Source organism: Falco cherrug, chromosome 17 (genome assembly GCF_023634085.1).
Source record: "Falco cherrug isolate bFalChe1 chromosome 17, bFalChe1.pri, whole genome shotgun sequence".
In the NCBI taxonomy this organism is placed as follows: Eukaryota; Metazoa; Chordata; class Aves; order Falconiformes; family Falconidae; genus Falco; species Falco cherrug.
Window position 1 is genome coordinate 4,205,184 of NC_073713.1, and position 13,628 is coordinate 4,218,811.

Sequence of the window (13,628 nt, forward strand, 5' to 3'; positions counted from 1 at the left end):
GCGGAATAAAAGAGCTTTGCTCAGAAAGCATATCCATTTAATTTTAAGATATAACCTCCTAATATGAATGTTCATCTCACACACGGCTACCAGTAGCTCTAAAGGAAGCAAGATTAATCTCTTTAGACCCAACCGTATGAGTGTAAAGGATGGATGTCAGCGGAGTGCTGTTGCTTTGTTGTACCAAGGGGAATGGAAAAGTTTTTAACTCGGGGGATTTCCCCATTTCCTTCCTGCTCTTTAAACAGACAATAGGCAGCACCATCCGCAGAGACTCATTTAAAATGTTCCTGAGCTTGTGAAGGATTCCAGCAATACAGTCCTGCTTTCCAGAACAAAGACCTGCCAGGCTGCAGCACAATGGCCCCAATTTCATTATACAAGGGATTTAGGAAGCCTTCAGCAGAGAGAACGATGGGAAGCAGAAAGACAAAGTTTATTAGAGCCTAAAATCAGATGCTCACATGTAGCTGAGAATTCCTGCATCACTTCTCATTTCACCTTACTGTTTGATTAAAAAGGTTCCATTTTCAAAGGGATTTCTTAAAGGCGGCACAAACAGATTTTCAACATGAAAAATCTGGCCAAGTTTAAAATTGCAGTGGGCCACAGGCATTTTCATAGCAGTGGTGAGCAGCATTTCTAATTCCTTCAGAGACTCACTCACAGGCACGCGTTACTTCGTGGGATTCTCACTAGCTGGACAAAGAAGAAAGCTTGGAGCTCCTAGACTACTCACCTGTCGCACACTACAGAAGTTCTCAACTTTTAACTGACTGGTCCCCCCAGTTCAGTCTTTGGACAAAATTTATACAAATACCCTACACCCATGTGGGAAGGAAAACACATTGCAGAGCCTAGGTAATTTGCTTTCAATTATCAAACCAATTTTACCCCAAAAGACACTACTAACACATAAAGCAAGAAAAATGGTGCTTCTGCAGACAGCTCTATACAGATTTAATTAAAGTCTGATTTCAAATTGATTTAAAAAAAAAACTGTTGAGAAAATGATGTTTGGAAACACTTAAAATGGATTAACGAGGTTTCTAGCGATTCAGCCTAAATTAAGGACTGATTTCAGAGAAACCAAAAAGAGCTCGACTCTTAAAACTCAGCAACAAGCGTATAAAGCAGGCTTATGCCCTGGTTTAGCAAAGTGTGTTTAAAACCTTTGTGAAATTGTTGAAATTTACACGCAAGAAAAGATTTGAAGAACCATTTCCTCACATCAAAGTTTTTTGGTTTCCCCCTGTTCCCCAAAAGATGTTGAAAACAAAGGCCATCTCAGCCAGCCACGCTGTTTTGAGCTCAAAGTAAACAATACATTTTTAGAGGGAACAAAAAGTAACTCACAGGGAAGTCACAATATCCTTTATCATTTTCCACATGCAAAGTTTCAAAAGTTCCAGGAAAGCCAGGTAAAGTGAGAGACCATATTCACTTAAGGCACCAGAAAACAAGTCAGGGACACACAGGACTAACTGGAAAGGGCATCCAGAACTAAAAAGAATAAGACTGCTGCAATAAAAATTAGATTGCATCAGCAAAATACATGCAGTGTAAAGCATGACAGTGACAGACAAATCATTTACATACTCTTATTTTACACTTCCTCATTATATACCTGAGCCAAAGCTCATTTGAAGTCCCTAAGTCAGTGACTAGCTACTTGCTGACTTCAGAGACATTGGATTCAGGCCATCATGTGCTTTATCAGAGAAAAAAAGCCCTAAAACTTTTTACAGCAATCATTTCCAGCACTTGTAGATGCACTTATTAGGTAGCAACTCGGAAGATTTGATTTCATCAGTAGAAAAAAAGTGAGTCACGAAACACGAGCAGTGCCATACCTTGAGTTCCTGCTTGGGCTCCACGTTTTTAATGGTTGTGTAATAAATGTGATGGCCGTACTGATATGCTACCAGGTTCTGCTCCAAATGGTTTTGAGCTGGACGCACAAACATCATCCAGTTACAAAGAGCCTCGCTAGAAAGTTCAAACCATAGGTCCTCTTGCAAATCTCTGTCTTTTCTGTCACCCTTATCAAGGGAAACCTGTAGCAAAATCCAATTACATGTGACTGTAACTGCCTGGCAGCAGGTTCAAAAGAATTTGAGTTTCTAATAAAAAACCCCCACAAATCACTACTGTGCCCATGCAGCTTTTACATTAGGAAAGCAATGAAGGCATAGCTGATTTTCTCTTTGCTAGCAGGGATCCAGAACGAGGCAGCACTTAAAAAAGCACTTAAAAAACAGGTAGAGATTGAACTAGGGAGACACAATGGACCCTTCCGTGGCTTTTAAAAGCAAGAAGCATTCATTAAAAGGGTCAGGCACGGTACTTGGCATGGGGCTATCAATGAGGCACAAGAAGCTGTAGCTTTAGTAGGCTACAGAGCATCAGTTGTCAGATGTTTCTAAGTGGCAGACCCACTTCTCCTTTCATTTCCTGACTCATGACGCTGCCTCAAGCTGGAAGCAGCACTCTGTAGCTGAACTTCTGTTGGGCTGCTGAATCTGCCTGTGGTGACAGGCACTGACATCGGAGACCAGCGCTCCTAACACAAGGGAGCTAACCTCCAGCAAATAAAAGACCAATTCCTCTATCAAAACCAGTAAATACACGGATAAAAGTCAAATCTATTACTCCTCACGCCAATGCCTTGGCACGAGGAAAGGGAGAAAAATCTCTCCTCTCCCCTACATCTCATGGGGGAGAGGAGGGAAAGGGAAAGAAAAATATTTTTAACTTAAGTTACAGTATGACACAAGATAACGGCTGCAAAACATCCTCAGATGGGGCTGCTATTTTTATGTCCAGATGCTGCTTCAGCCCACGTGAGAGTGACTCACAGCATTCCTCGTTATGTGCCCTATATACTGTAACACCGTAATGCCAGAATATTCACCACAATTATTGTGTCTCCCTGAATAACAGCGTAGATTTCAAGCCAAAGCAATCTGGGTATTTCTGAGTCACATTCAAAGACGAAAGCAACAAAAGAACATCTCTAGTGAAGCAACATGGGCGCAGACCGACACATTCATGAAAAGATCAAAGCTCAAGCACAAATCGATCCCTCTTCTTCTCTCGCGCACATCCCCCCTTACCTTCAAATGGATATAGCAGTCTTTGAGTTCAGTTTGTCTAACCAGGGGTCCTTCCACAGGTCCAAACTGCGTGCGTTTTGGGATACGCCTTTTGGAGAACACACCTCCCAAAAACCTGTCTATATAGAGCACCAAGGGGAGGCTGGCTCTCGCCCTGGTCAGCACAGGCCGGTTTGGGATTGGATGCAAAGGTCCGTGTTTGGGACACACAGAGGGATGTGCATTATTACACTCTTCACACCCTACAACACAAAGTCAGAGAGGACATAACTGCCAGGCAGACGCTCACACACCAGCTCAGAAGAGACAGCCTTATCTCTCTCTAAACATCTTTGGCTCAGCTGTGGGAACATTTATTCCAATAGTCTAACTACATTTTAAAACGTTAGTGAGGGCAACCTCCTGCAAAACGAAGAACAAAGCGGCTCAGACGCCACCTGAGACAGAATCTTGTCTTTTCAAGTAAAGCAGCCAAATATGAGCCTATGTTTCCGAGTATAAAGGGGTTTGCTTATTACTGCTAAAATCTGAATGGATTTTGGCTGTATCTACTAGAGGGCTGATGGAGGGGAAAGAAAAAACAGGAGGGCAGCTGGTACACTACATATGACTTCATATGCTTACACAAATCATTGGGATCAAAGGGTCGAGGTGGATCTGGATCCCATTCATCCATGTCAGTGTCTTCCCCATCTTCATCCTCATCTTCATCCTCCTCATCTTCCTCTTTTGTTTCCATCCTTCCCATTTGATTCTGCAGAGGTGCTAAAGGGTCAGAACCATCCACTGCCTCCATAGGAGGTAACACCTGGTTATGCACCGGTAATGATGCCTGAGGAGAGAATTCACAAACAAACAATCAAAATCGATTTGTGAAGAAAAACACTTTTACAAAAGACGAACAATGAAGGCTGTTGCTAGTCTACCCTTTGTGCTTCCTTTGGGAACGGAAAGGAGGATGAGGGAAAGTGGAACGACATGATAAACGCTTGCCAAGGGCTGTTTCACATCGCTGCTGCTGACAGCCTCACTCAGGACAGCTCTGTCACTGTCTCGCTCTACCCTGTCAAAGACTGACTTCTCAGGAGAAGAAACTGATACCAGAGAAATTCTGGACCCTCACAGAAGGTCTGAAACAGTCCAGGCTCTGTGGAAATTATCTGGAGCTTAAAGCTGTGGTTTAACTTCTTTTGTACAAGTGAGAGAATCCTGAACTTTGGCACGTGATCTTTTCTCACCTATCTTACAGTCAAGCAAATACAATTCCAAAGCATTCATGTAGATCAATAAGGGACGAGGTAACATGGGGACTAGATATAAACTATGGGGCATGGAGGACAGTTGAGGGCACTGTATTCTTCCACTAACTTTAAAGTTTATCCTTTGCCTTCCCTACAAAAAAAAAAATATATATACAAAATATAAGTGCACTGCACAGAATATTCCTTCACCCATGCAGGTTTCTCAGGTGGAGAACAAGAAACATGACACACAGTAAACTGTCTTAGAAGACTGGCAAAGAGACTCGGTGGCTGTTGGCCCTACATGACAGTCAGTCTTACACCTTCCGTTAACTTTGCTTGTCAAAGCCGAGAAGAGTATTTTAAGGTGGCTGCTCAAGACAGAACAATCTGTAGAACAGGTTTCTCCGTGTATTAAATACATAATCTCTCCTACAATAAAACACCACACACTCCATGGTGAGACTATGAAAGACGGTACAAATCTGTGCTGCAGCTTCCTCGCATCGCCTCCTCTATCACTCAGACACGTTTCATCACCTGAGACAATGGAGCAATGAAATCAGTGCACTCGTACATTTAAGAGAAAAGGGTGCCTGGCAACTTACTCTATCTGCTTGCGGACCCTGCTCCAGAGCCATTTGCTGGGGGGATTCGGCAACGTTGCCGAGCACGGACAGGTTGGTGGGATTCATGCTCTGAGCAGCAGCAGGCAAGAGCACAGTTACCTAAAATTATAGGCACTCATTTTAGCACTGCGTCATTTCCATCAGTCACATATGGGCAGTGCCCTGCATGCAAAGTTCCAGTCCTACACTAGGTCAAAACCTGCAGCATTTTTTTTTTTTCTATATTTGTTTCTTTTAAAATCCTGCAGATCCAGGAACAAAGGAAAAGGCTTCAAAAATCAGTCTGTATTTTGCAGTTTTGAATTTCCTAGCTCCCGCTCTTGGCTTTAAGTTAAGGTCCTATCTAGCCTGGGTTCAAACCGCACTAAAAACAGATCTGAGGAGCTCTTTAGCTTTTGCTAAAACTGGTGATGTGGAGTCTTTTTTCTTTTGTGTGTCCAAATTTACTTTCTTAAAAGGAAAAGACAAAGAAGGAAAAAGAAGTCTCATCTTTTTGCTTATTTTTCTTTTTCTCAAGCAAACCAAGATCCATTATGAAAACAAGATGGTATATTGACCTCGTTGGAAGATCCAGCACTCAAACAAAAGGAATCCAACAGTCATTTTTTCTTTATGTTATTTGGTCGCACTATAGATTTCTGGTTCTTCTCATCTTTTTTTGGTGTGGTAACAAGAAAATTAATGCATATTACCACACTGCTCCCATCCATTCAGCAATAAAACAAAACAGAATTAAGATCCTAGGAATCACCTTTCCTGTCTCATTTCCTGCTTATCTATACAGGAATTTGCACCATTATCCCGCATGATTTTTCATCCTTCTCTACAGCAGACACCATGTGGCTTCTAGTTTGTGCCTCTGACTGTTAAGCAGCTTTTATGCTAAAACTTTTATGCTAAGCCCCAGCCCCTCTACAGAGTACTTAAAAATATCAGATAAAACAGAGAACAGCAAATTGTGCCAACAGTGAAGGAGCAGACAAGAAAATCCATAATATAAGCAGATAGCCGTAGAACTTAATCTAGTTATTTTGTTTAAAGAGGTATAAAAGTAATTTATGAAACTGCTTTAAAAGTACAGCAAAAAGACTACAGGGAACCATGTGACAGCAAGGAGGAAACTACCAAGACAACAGCTGAACCAAACTGTCTGGTATTGACATTTCTGATGCCAAGTGGCAACAGAAAAGGCATCATTATTCAGTGGCACACCTCCAGGTCTGCCAGCAATTGGAGGTTCACACAAGCTTGCATCTATTTCTACCTCATATTAGCATTTCCTACTACTAATGGCACTCCAAACATATCCTTTCACTTCCACGTCAGAGACTGCAAGGAACACAGGCATTATTTTTATCTTAAAAAAGAAAATGAAAGGTTTTTAAAGTTTCTTTTGAAAGACAAGAGGAGCTTTAATTATTATTTTAACATTTGTTGTCAGTTCAGGCATGTCCCACATGAAATGCTGATGTAAAAAACACCTGCAGAGGCAGGAGCTGCCACAGGGAGGGACTAACCATTCACAAGCAAACACCTCTGTTGGGGCTGCCATCAGTGTTGGAAGGGAGGACACACAGACAAGTGCTCATGCCCTCGATACTCAACATGGGTCAGCAACTGCACAGTGCTGTAAAGAGTGTCACTTTGCATTGCACATATAAGTAATCCCTACTTGAAATTAGATTTAATTATTAAATGAGCTTTAAGACAACCCAATGGGATTTTCTGGCTTCTTAACGCAAGGAAATTGACGCAGCAAAAAATTCCAAACACCTCCGGAGAACTGGAAGAAATCAGTTAACACTTATACTGTGCCAGTCTTATTGTTTCCTGCCTGCACCTCAACAGTTTAGAAGGTCTTCTTTTAGAAAGAAGAAAATGTATTTTCAGTGCACATTCAACCCCAAAACTGTTAATAAAGATGCATTTTAATGATGGCATTAGTAATGATTCCAATCTAACACATCCACTCACACATGCCATTAAAGACTCACCAAGCAGTAACAGGTTTAAGTCTCTGACAAGTGGAGAACTTGAACTAAAGATCTCGATCTGAGAGCACCTATACCAAATCACCACAATGCAGTCCCCAAAGATACCAGTAAAAGTTAACGAGACCTTCCCATCTATGGCAGACAAAAAAAACCCCAACCCCAAATCATCAAAGCTTTATAAACACAGGCTCAAATTTTACTCTGTTGCTAGCTCACTTCACAACGGCAAGCACATCAGACCTGGCGTGCCATGGTAAGGTAAGGGAGCCAGTAAGTGAACTTCTCCAGGTCTTACAATTAATTTCCTGTGAAGTTTCTAGCAAACCTAGAATTTGATCCAGAGTTTCTATCCCTTGAGAGCCTTTTATGGACTTAAAGGAAATTGGATCAGAGGTTATATGAGGACAGCTGCAAACCCAGGTTTTCCAGAACGACACGTTAAAATCAAGTCAGCCACATCAGTTCGCAGACTTATTAAAAGGGACACTGTTGGAAGGCTTTTCACCTGGGGCAGTAAATAAATACTTTTGTTGAACAAGAATTAAAAAGAATTAACTCAAACTCTCTTAACTTGCCTTGCCATTCATGCACAAGCTAGCCAAGATCATAGTGGCATGCTATCGTACACTTTTTGCCCTTGATCCCTGGGATGACAGCACATGACTGAGGACTGCCATTTGTCAAACTCTGAGAGGGCCTATTATGCTCTAGCACCACAACAATGTCCCTTTACCTTCAGCAACAGTTCCCTTACAGTTTCAGGCCCAAGGAAAATAATGTCTCCTTCTTACCTGCTGGGTGGTGGCATCCTGTTGGACGTAAGCCACTTGGGACGGATCTGTAAACAGAGTCTAGACAAAGTGAAAAAGGCTTATCAAACCGGCCTTAGGGTTGTTTACTCCCAACTCACACAAAAATTACTCTGCCACCAAGAAACGATCCACATTTGATCCTTTGCTACCTTCTAATGTGCCTACTGTCACAGCAGATTAGTTCAACTTACCCAAGTGGACATACAGGCATAGAAATTAAACTAAAATTAGGTAGTGCTCCACAAACATATAGTACCATATTTGTGTGGCACTTTTCATGCATGTATCTAAAAGGGGATATTTATTATTTTTTTAATACCGAAATTACTTTGTCAATTGTTGACTTTATAATCTGCATCTACAGGATGTAATTCAGTAGCTGTATGAAAACCATGTAACACTTGAGGGCAGAATAGAAGAGAACCGTTAGCTTTATCTTTCTGCAAAGACTTCTGCATGCTTTCTTTTAAGGAACTATGTGGCATATCTGGCTGTGATATGCCAGATATGTGAATCTGATATGGCCAGGATGTTGTTTTTTAATTTCACAGGAGACATGCCAACTCCAACATTCTTACAGTAGCCTGCAAGAACAGCCCTGATAGGAGGGCTTCCCCCTAGGAAAAGCAAGACTCAGATGAAAACTAAGTACTGGCTGAGGTCAGCCTTGCTTATTTTGCCAAAACTGGAAATATCTGAGCTTGTGGCAGTCTGGCTCCAACAAAATAAAGCATGGCATAATACAAACTCCATTCGCGCTTTGATAACTGCATCTCAGTTGCATGATAGCGTCTTAGTACTATGTCTCTTTGGACAAAATGATAGTATTCAGAGTTTTGGAGTTAACTTGGTCAGTAACTTCCTGGGAGATATCCTCTCAGAACATGCCACCACGTAGGAATTGTTTTTACATAACAGCTAAGAACTGCACAAGAGAGAGACCGTGCCACACAAGGCTACGCCAGCATTGCTGCGGGTGTCAAGTACGTGCACTTTGCAGCATTGCTAATCTGTTCTGTCAGCAAAGACGTTATAAAACATTCTCGACAAAGCATGCCTGTTCCTCTTCTTTTAGCTGTCCACACAGAGGTACAGATGTGTACTATATTAACCCCACATAAACAGATGCTGTCAGAGACTAAAAGCTATTTGAGACAGTTATGAAAAAGAACCTCGGTCTATAAAATCAACAACTCTGAAGAGAGACTACAAAATTACATCGAATACACCAAGATCCTCTGCAAAAAGACATGACTTATTGTAACTATCAGTTACAATACTACGCAAAACAAGGACTCTTCCAGAAGACACATAGATTGTTCTTAGCTTTACTGAATACAACAGAGGCAGAATTCCTGGAGAGATTATCCGTGTTTTGGAAAACACCTTTGAGTTAATTATAATCTCATCCACCTTCAGTAAAATAATCAGCATTTCATCATTCATAGCCTCGACATCCTTTAATTACCACATTTGCACATCAGACAAATGAACAGCACGAAGTCCCTGTTCAGCAATGGGCAGATAAAAGCATTAAGAGCAACTGCCTGCTATTTTCCAGTCATATCACTTGGCTGGTAACTGGCTTTCCATCTCAGACAAAATTGTTTTGTTTTCTAGGCGCCAAAACAGGGTGGGCTCGGAACCACACATGCCTGCGTAGCTTCCACGGGATGGATGTAAACAAGCGTGTGCTCCGAGGTGTCCACGGAGGTGTAGGAGGTGCCATCTGCTGTGTAGACCACCTGCTGCGAGGGACGGTCCTGCTCATCACTGTACACGATCTGTGCCACCGTCCCCCCCTCAGGAACAAAGTGCACCTGGAAGAAAAGAGCCTGTGTCAAAGCGGAAACATGTGCCAGTGGGGAAACAACACAAGACACACAGGTTGCAAGGTGCTTTGAAAAGTAGAGTACCTTGCATCCCAACTACCTAGCCAGTTGTTTTGAAAACAACAAAACCCCTGCTGTATAATACACATTCAAAATCTTATTGAATTATGCTAGCAATATAGAAACCTGGACACAAACCACCATTGGTTTCTGGTTTTACTCTACATTTTAACTCAAAACCTAACTGGCTATAAAGGGCACCTACACATGCTTTGTGCTTGCGTGACACTTTGAAAATTCATTAGAAAAGAAAGTTCAGATTTGAACTGGTGCATCTATGGAATTTATTGGAATATTGTTTCCCTTTATTCTCATAATCCTTTCTGAATTTATGACGATTACTTCGTTCAGCTAGTTCTGTAGTTGGAGGTGATTTTTTCTGTTGATGAATGGCTAACAGAACCTATTAACTTTGATACTGTTTCAAGTAACAGTATTGCACCTATCATGAGGTGGCAATAGTGTATGTTAGATTGCTTCTCTGCAGCACGTACACGCAGTATCAGTAGAAAATTCAGCTATTTAAACAGAGAAACATAACTGAAAGCATTAAGCAGTGTTTCCAAGGACTACTGGAACAAGTTAAGTTTAGGGCAGCAGTTTAAATCTAAAGAATCTATAGAACATCAGGATCACAAGTGATTATCAGTGACCAAACTTAAAGAAGCTAGAAAAATTAATTCCAGTGGCAAGAGGAACTTGTTTATTTTTCTACATGCTTTACAGGCCAAAAAACATTTCCAGCACATGGGAAAAATGGGATAGCAAGCAGGAAACCTAGTTCTGGTATCCACATTCATATTCACATAAAGTGTTTTCACATAAAGCGATGCCACAGTCACATATTTTATTTACTTTGTTTCACCTTGTAGCTTATGCTTCAAAAGATGCCTGGTACTCCCCCACCGATGCTAAGTGCTGATGCTGTACAATAAATCCTCATGCAAAGACTACAGTAAGAATGCATGCAGCGTTTCAGATTTGGAGAGCCCTCTGCAAATACTAATTAAGCCTTGTAACTGCCATGTGCAAACAACAGTATAGTTATCCCATTGTATAGGTAACAGAACACAGGCCATTGAAAACTGCCTTTCTTTGCAAATTTCAAAGCTGGAAATTACCAGGACAGTCAAAATTTCTCAGCTCGTGGGTCAAATGACATGCAGCACCCTCTTCCAATACGCTTAAAAGAAGAAATCAATTTACAGCCTTCTAGAAATTCTCAGCTGCATTGTCTCAGAGACAGAGGGACTAGCTGCATACATCAGAATCTGACTTTATTAGTCACTAACAATTAACATTTCTCCCTTCCCCACTACCCAGATGTCTGACTGGAAAAAATTATTCATATTACTTTCCCCGAGGTCCACCCACAGTTCCAACTGATTTGACTGATGCCATCAAAATGGGATGCCACAGACCACAGAATTTGCTAATATTCATTAGTCTGAATACCCTTTCACTTTCCCACATGGTTATACATACACTTGGACACCGAAACTTCTATAGCCACTGGCTGGTTTTGTTTAGATCATTTCAGATGTCTGTGTATTCACTGCTGCGGTTTGCACAGCTCGCTTTCTGAAGCTTTAATTGGAAATCACCACAGACATGTTTGTATTTCTCCTCAAAAGAAAGATGAGTTTCCAGGCACTGAACAAGGTTTGAATGGGAACATCTGCTTGCTAAGTCACCACATCAAGCCCAGTTCAGTCCGAGCAGGAACCAAGAGCTCTGGAAGGTACTAGTCACCTGAGCAGTATTCTGCTCCTGCTCAGCAGAGTCAGCCCACACCTGAGGACTTTCCTCTTTTGAGTCCATCTCCTCCCTGCCGTGGTGCTCCATGGGGAGAGACATCTACTGGAGGAATGTCTGGCTGAATAGAGTCATCTGTTCACTGTGCTTCTACTGCCAGAAGACAAGGTGATCTTCAGTAACATGGCTATTAAAAAAAGAAAAAAAAAAAAGACAGATATTAAACCAAGTATGACACATGGAACAGAGGTGTAAGGTATTATCATCAGCTACTGCACTACGGTTACACGCTGCCAGAGTAAAAGAAGGCTTGGCTTTACAAACACACACATTCTCATTTACCACGCTCAAGTTCTGCTGCATAGTACTTCCCAAGTCCTATTAAGGAGAAAACAAGGCAACCATTGCTACAGTTGCACTGAAGGATTATACTGAATGCCTCCTGCACTTAAAGATTATAACGAATTCCTCCTGCATGTCCTTCCTTGGCCAGAGGCAGTCCACAAAATATTCTTCACATTGTCCTTCTGGCACCTACAGGCCTAGAAATCAATAAATGATGTAAAAATTTGGCCTTAACCTTCCAACAAGAAAACCCTACCTTCAGAGACACATTACCAGTTTCTCAGTGCATCTGAAAGAGGTTTTGTTCAAGAATCAAATGGCTTTACATGTGCAGGCAGCTTTCACCTTGTACAAAACCGCAGTCCCAGTTGGTATTCAGGCAGTGTTACAATAGGCAACTTTTAGAAAAAGAACAATGAAACTTCAACTCAATTCACACAAGCCCGAAGATCCTGACAAATTGCTTCCAAGCTAGGTTTTATTCACCTCTCGCAATTTTATTGGGGCCTCTCAATCTGCCATTGGGAATCTCAGAAGTGTAATTTACAGGTCTGGTGATTGGTTTAATCAGTGGTTCAGCACCTTCCCAGTCCGTTGTCTCTAATGTCATGTTAAATCACGGGCCCAGGAATTAGCATAAAGCTGAGCCCATTTCATTTTTCAGCTAGTCCAATTAACTTTATTTTATACCAAGTGCCTCGCTGGGCTGATCCAATGCCAGTACCCCGTCTGTGCACCAGGAAGAAAGCAGAAGGCTCCTTGCTGATGCTTTCATTCATTTGCATTTTAAATGCAAATTATTTTAGTCATAATTTATTCCTATAAATGCTAGCATTTGGCTTTTCATTGACAACTAAAAAAAGATGGGGGGGGGGGGGCAGGAGGGTAGCAGGCACTTACTGCTAATTTTGCCAGCAACGAGTAAGCTTTGCAGACCTGAGCACTAACTGTACCACTGGTCCTGGCCAGAACATATAAATCAATAGTGCAGAAATGTCTCAGGCTAACGTCACTGAACGATGTGGGGGAAAAAAAGACGTATTACTTCCACATATATAAAGAAAAGCTGTAGGAAAGATATTTCTGGGCATCGCCAGACACTTAAGTCATGCCATTATTGGTGACTAGAGCCTAACATTTGCTGTCTCATGGCAAGTAACACAGCACATGTGCCACGCAGTCCCCCACGCAAGCAGAGACTGAGGAGCAGTTCTGACTTCCTATTAGACCCATACACCATTATGTTATGGGAATAATGAAGCAGAAATTCCACTGCATTAATATTACTTGATACAAAACATCCAGGAAAAAAAAAAAAAAAGGAATACATACTTTAGTTAAGGGATCTCATTAGTATGGGGAAAAAAATAATGAACTGCAGCAAACAATTAGGACTGTCAAACACCAGCATTACTCTCCAAGTGTTGAAAGCCAGGGTCATTTACAAATAAATATTGTTTATTTACATATTACACCACACAAGCTCTGCTCTATAAATACATATCCTCCATCCCTACACAGCACCTTTCACCCAGCTATCTCAAAGCTACTTGTTATTAAGGATTAATTCAGGGATTTTCTCATACCTAATCCTACCATTTTCACTCAACTCCATCACTTATTTTATCAGATATACCATCACCAAGGGGTCTAGAACTGCCTGTGTGAAATGTGACAGCATTTATGTCACTAACAGGATCTGAAATCCTTCTACATAAAATTAAATGCCTATCCTGTTGACATTCTTTGGCTGGTTTATCCCAAACAGCTCTTTTTCTTAACTGTCCTTATTAATCAAGAGCCAGTTCAGGTAACTGCACTAACAATAGCCAGTAGTGTAATCA

General features: G+C 41.4%; 1 protein-coding gene across 11 annotated transcripts in view; it reads right to left on the reverse strand.

Annotated features, from left to right (window-relative positions):
* The window catches only part of PRDM10 (PR/SET domain 10), a 47,330-nt gene that overhangs the window by 24,938 nt on the left and 8,764 nt on the right, over window positions 1–13,628 (reverse strand). For 6 of the 11 annotated variants that reach the window (XM_055728453.1, XM_055728452.1, XM_055728457.1 and 3 more), the window contains exons 2-8: window positions 11,437–11,626; window positions 9,448–9,612; window positions 7,772–7,831; window positions 4,966–5,085; window positions 3,741–3,948; window positions 3,117–3,358; window positions 1,854–2,057 (exon numbers count right to left, since the gene is read on the reverse strand). In XM_055728453.1, coding sequence (XP_055584428.1) covers window positions 1,854–2,057; window positions 3,117–3,358; window positions 3,741–3,948; window positions 4,966–5,085; window positions 7,772–7,831; window positions 9,448–9,612; window positions 11,437–11,541 — 1,104 coding nt within the window. In that variant the 5' untranslated portion in view covers window positions 11,542–11,626. Of the gene's footprint in view, window positions 1–1,853; window positions 2,058–3,116; window positions 3,359–3,740; window positions 3,949–4,965; window positions 5,086–7,771; window positions 7,832–9,447; window positions 9,613–11,436; window positions 11,627–12,684; window positions 13,081–13,628 lie in introns of those variants that run through there. The other 5 variants (XM_014278730.3, XM_055728459.1, XM_055728462.1 and 2 more) reach the window with 5 other exon arrangements.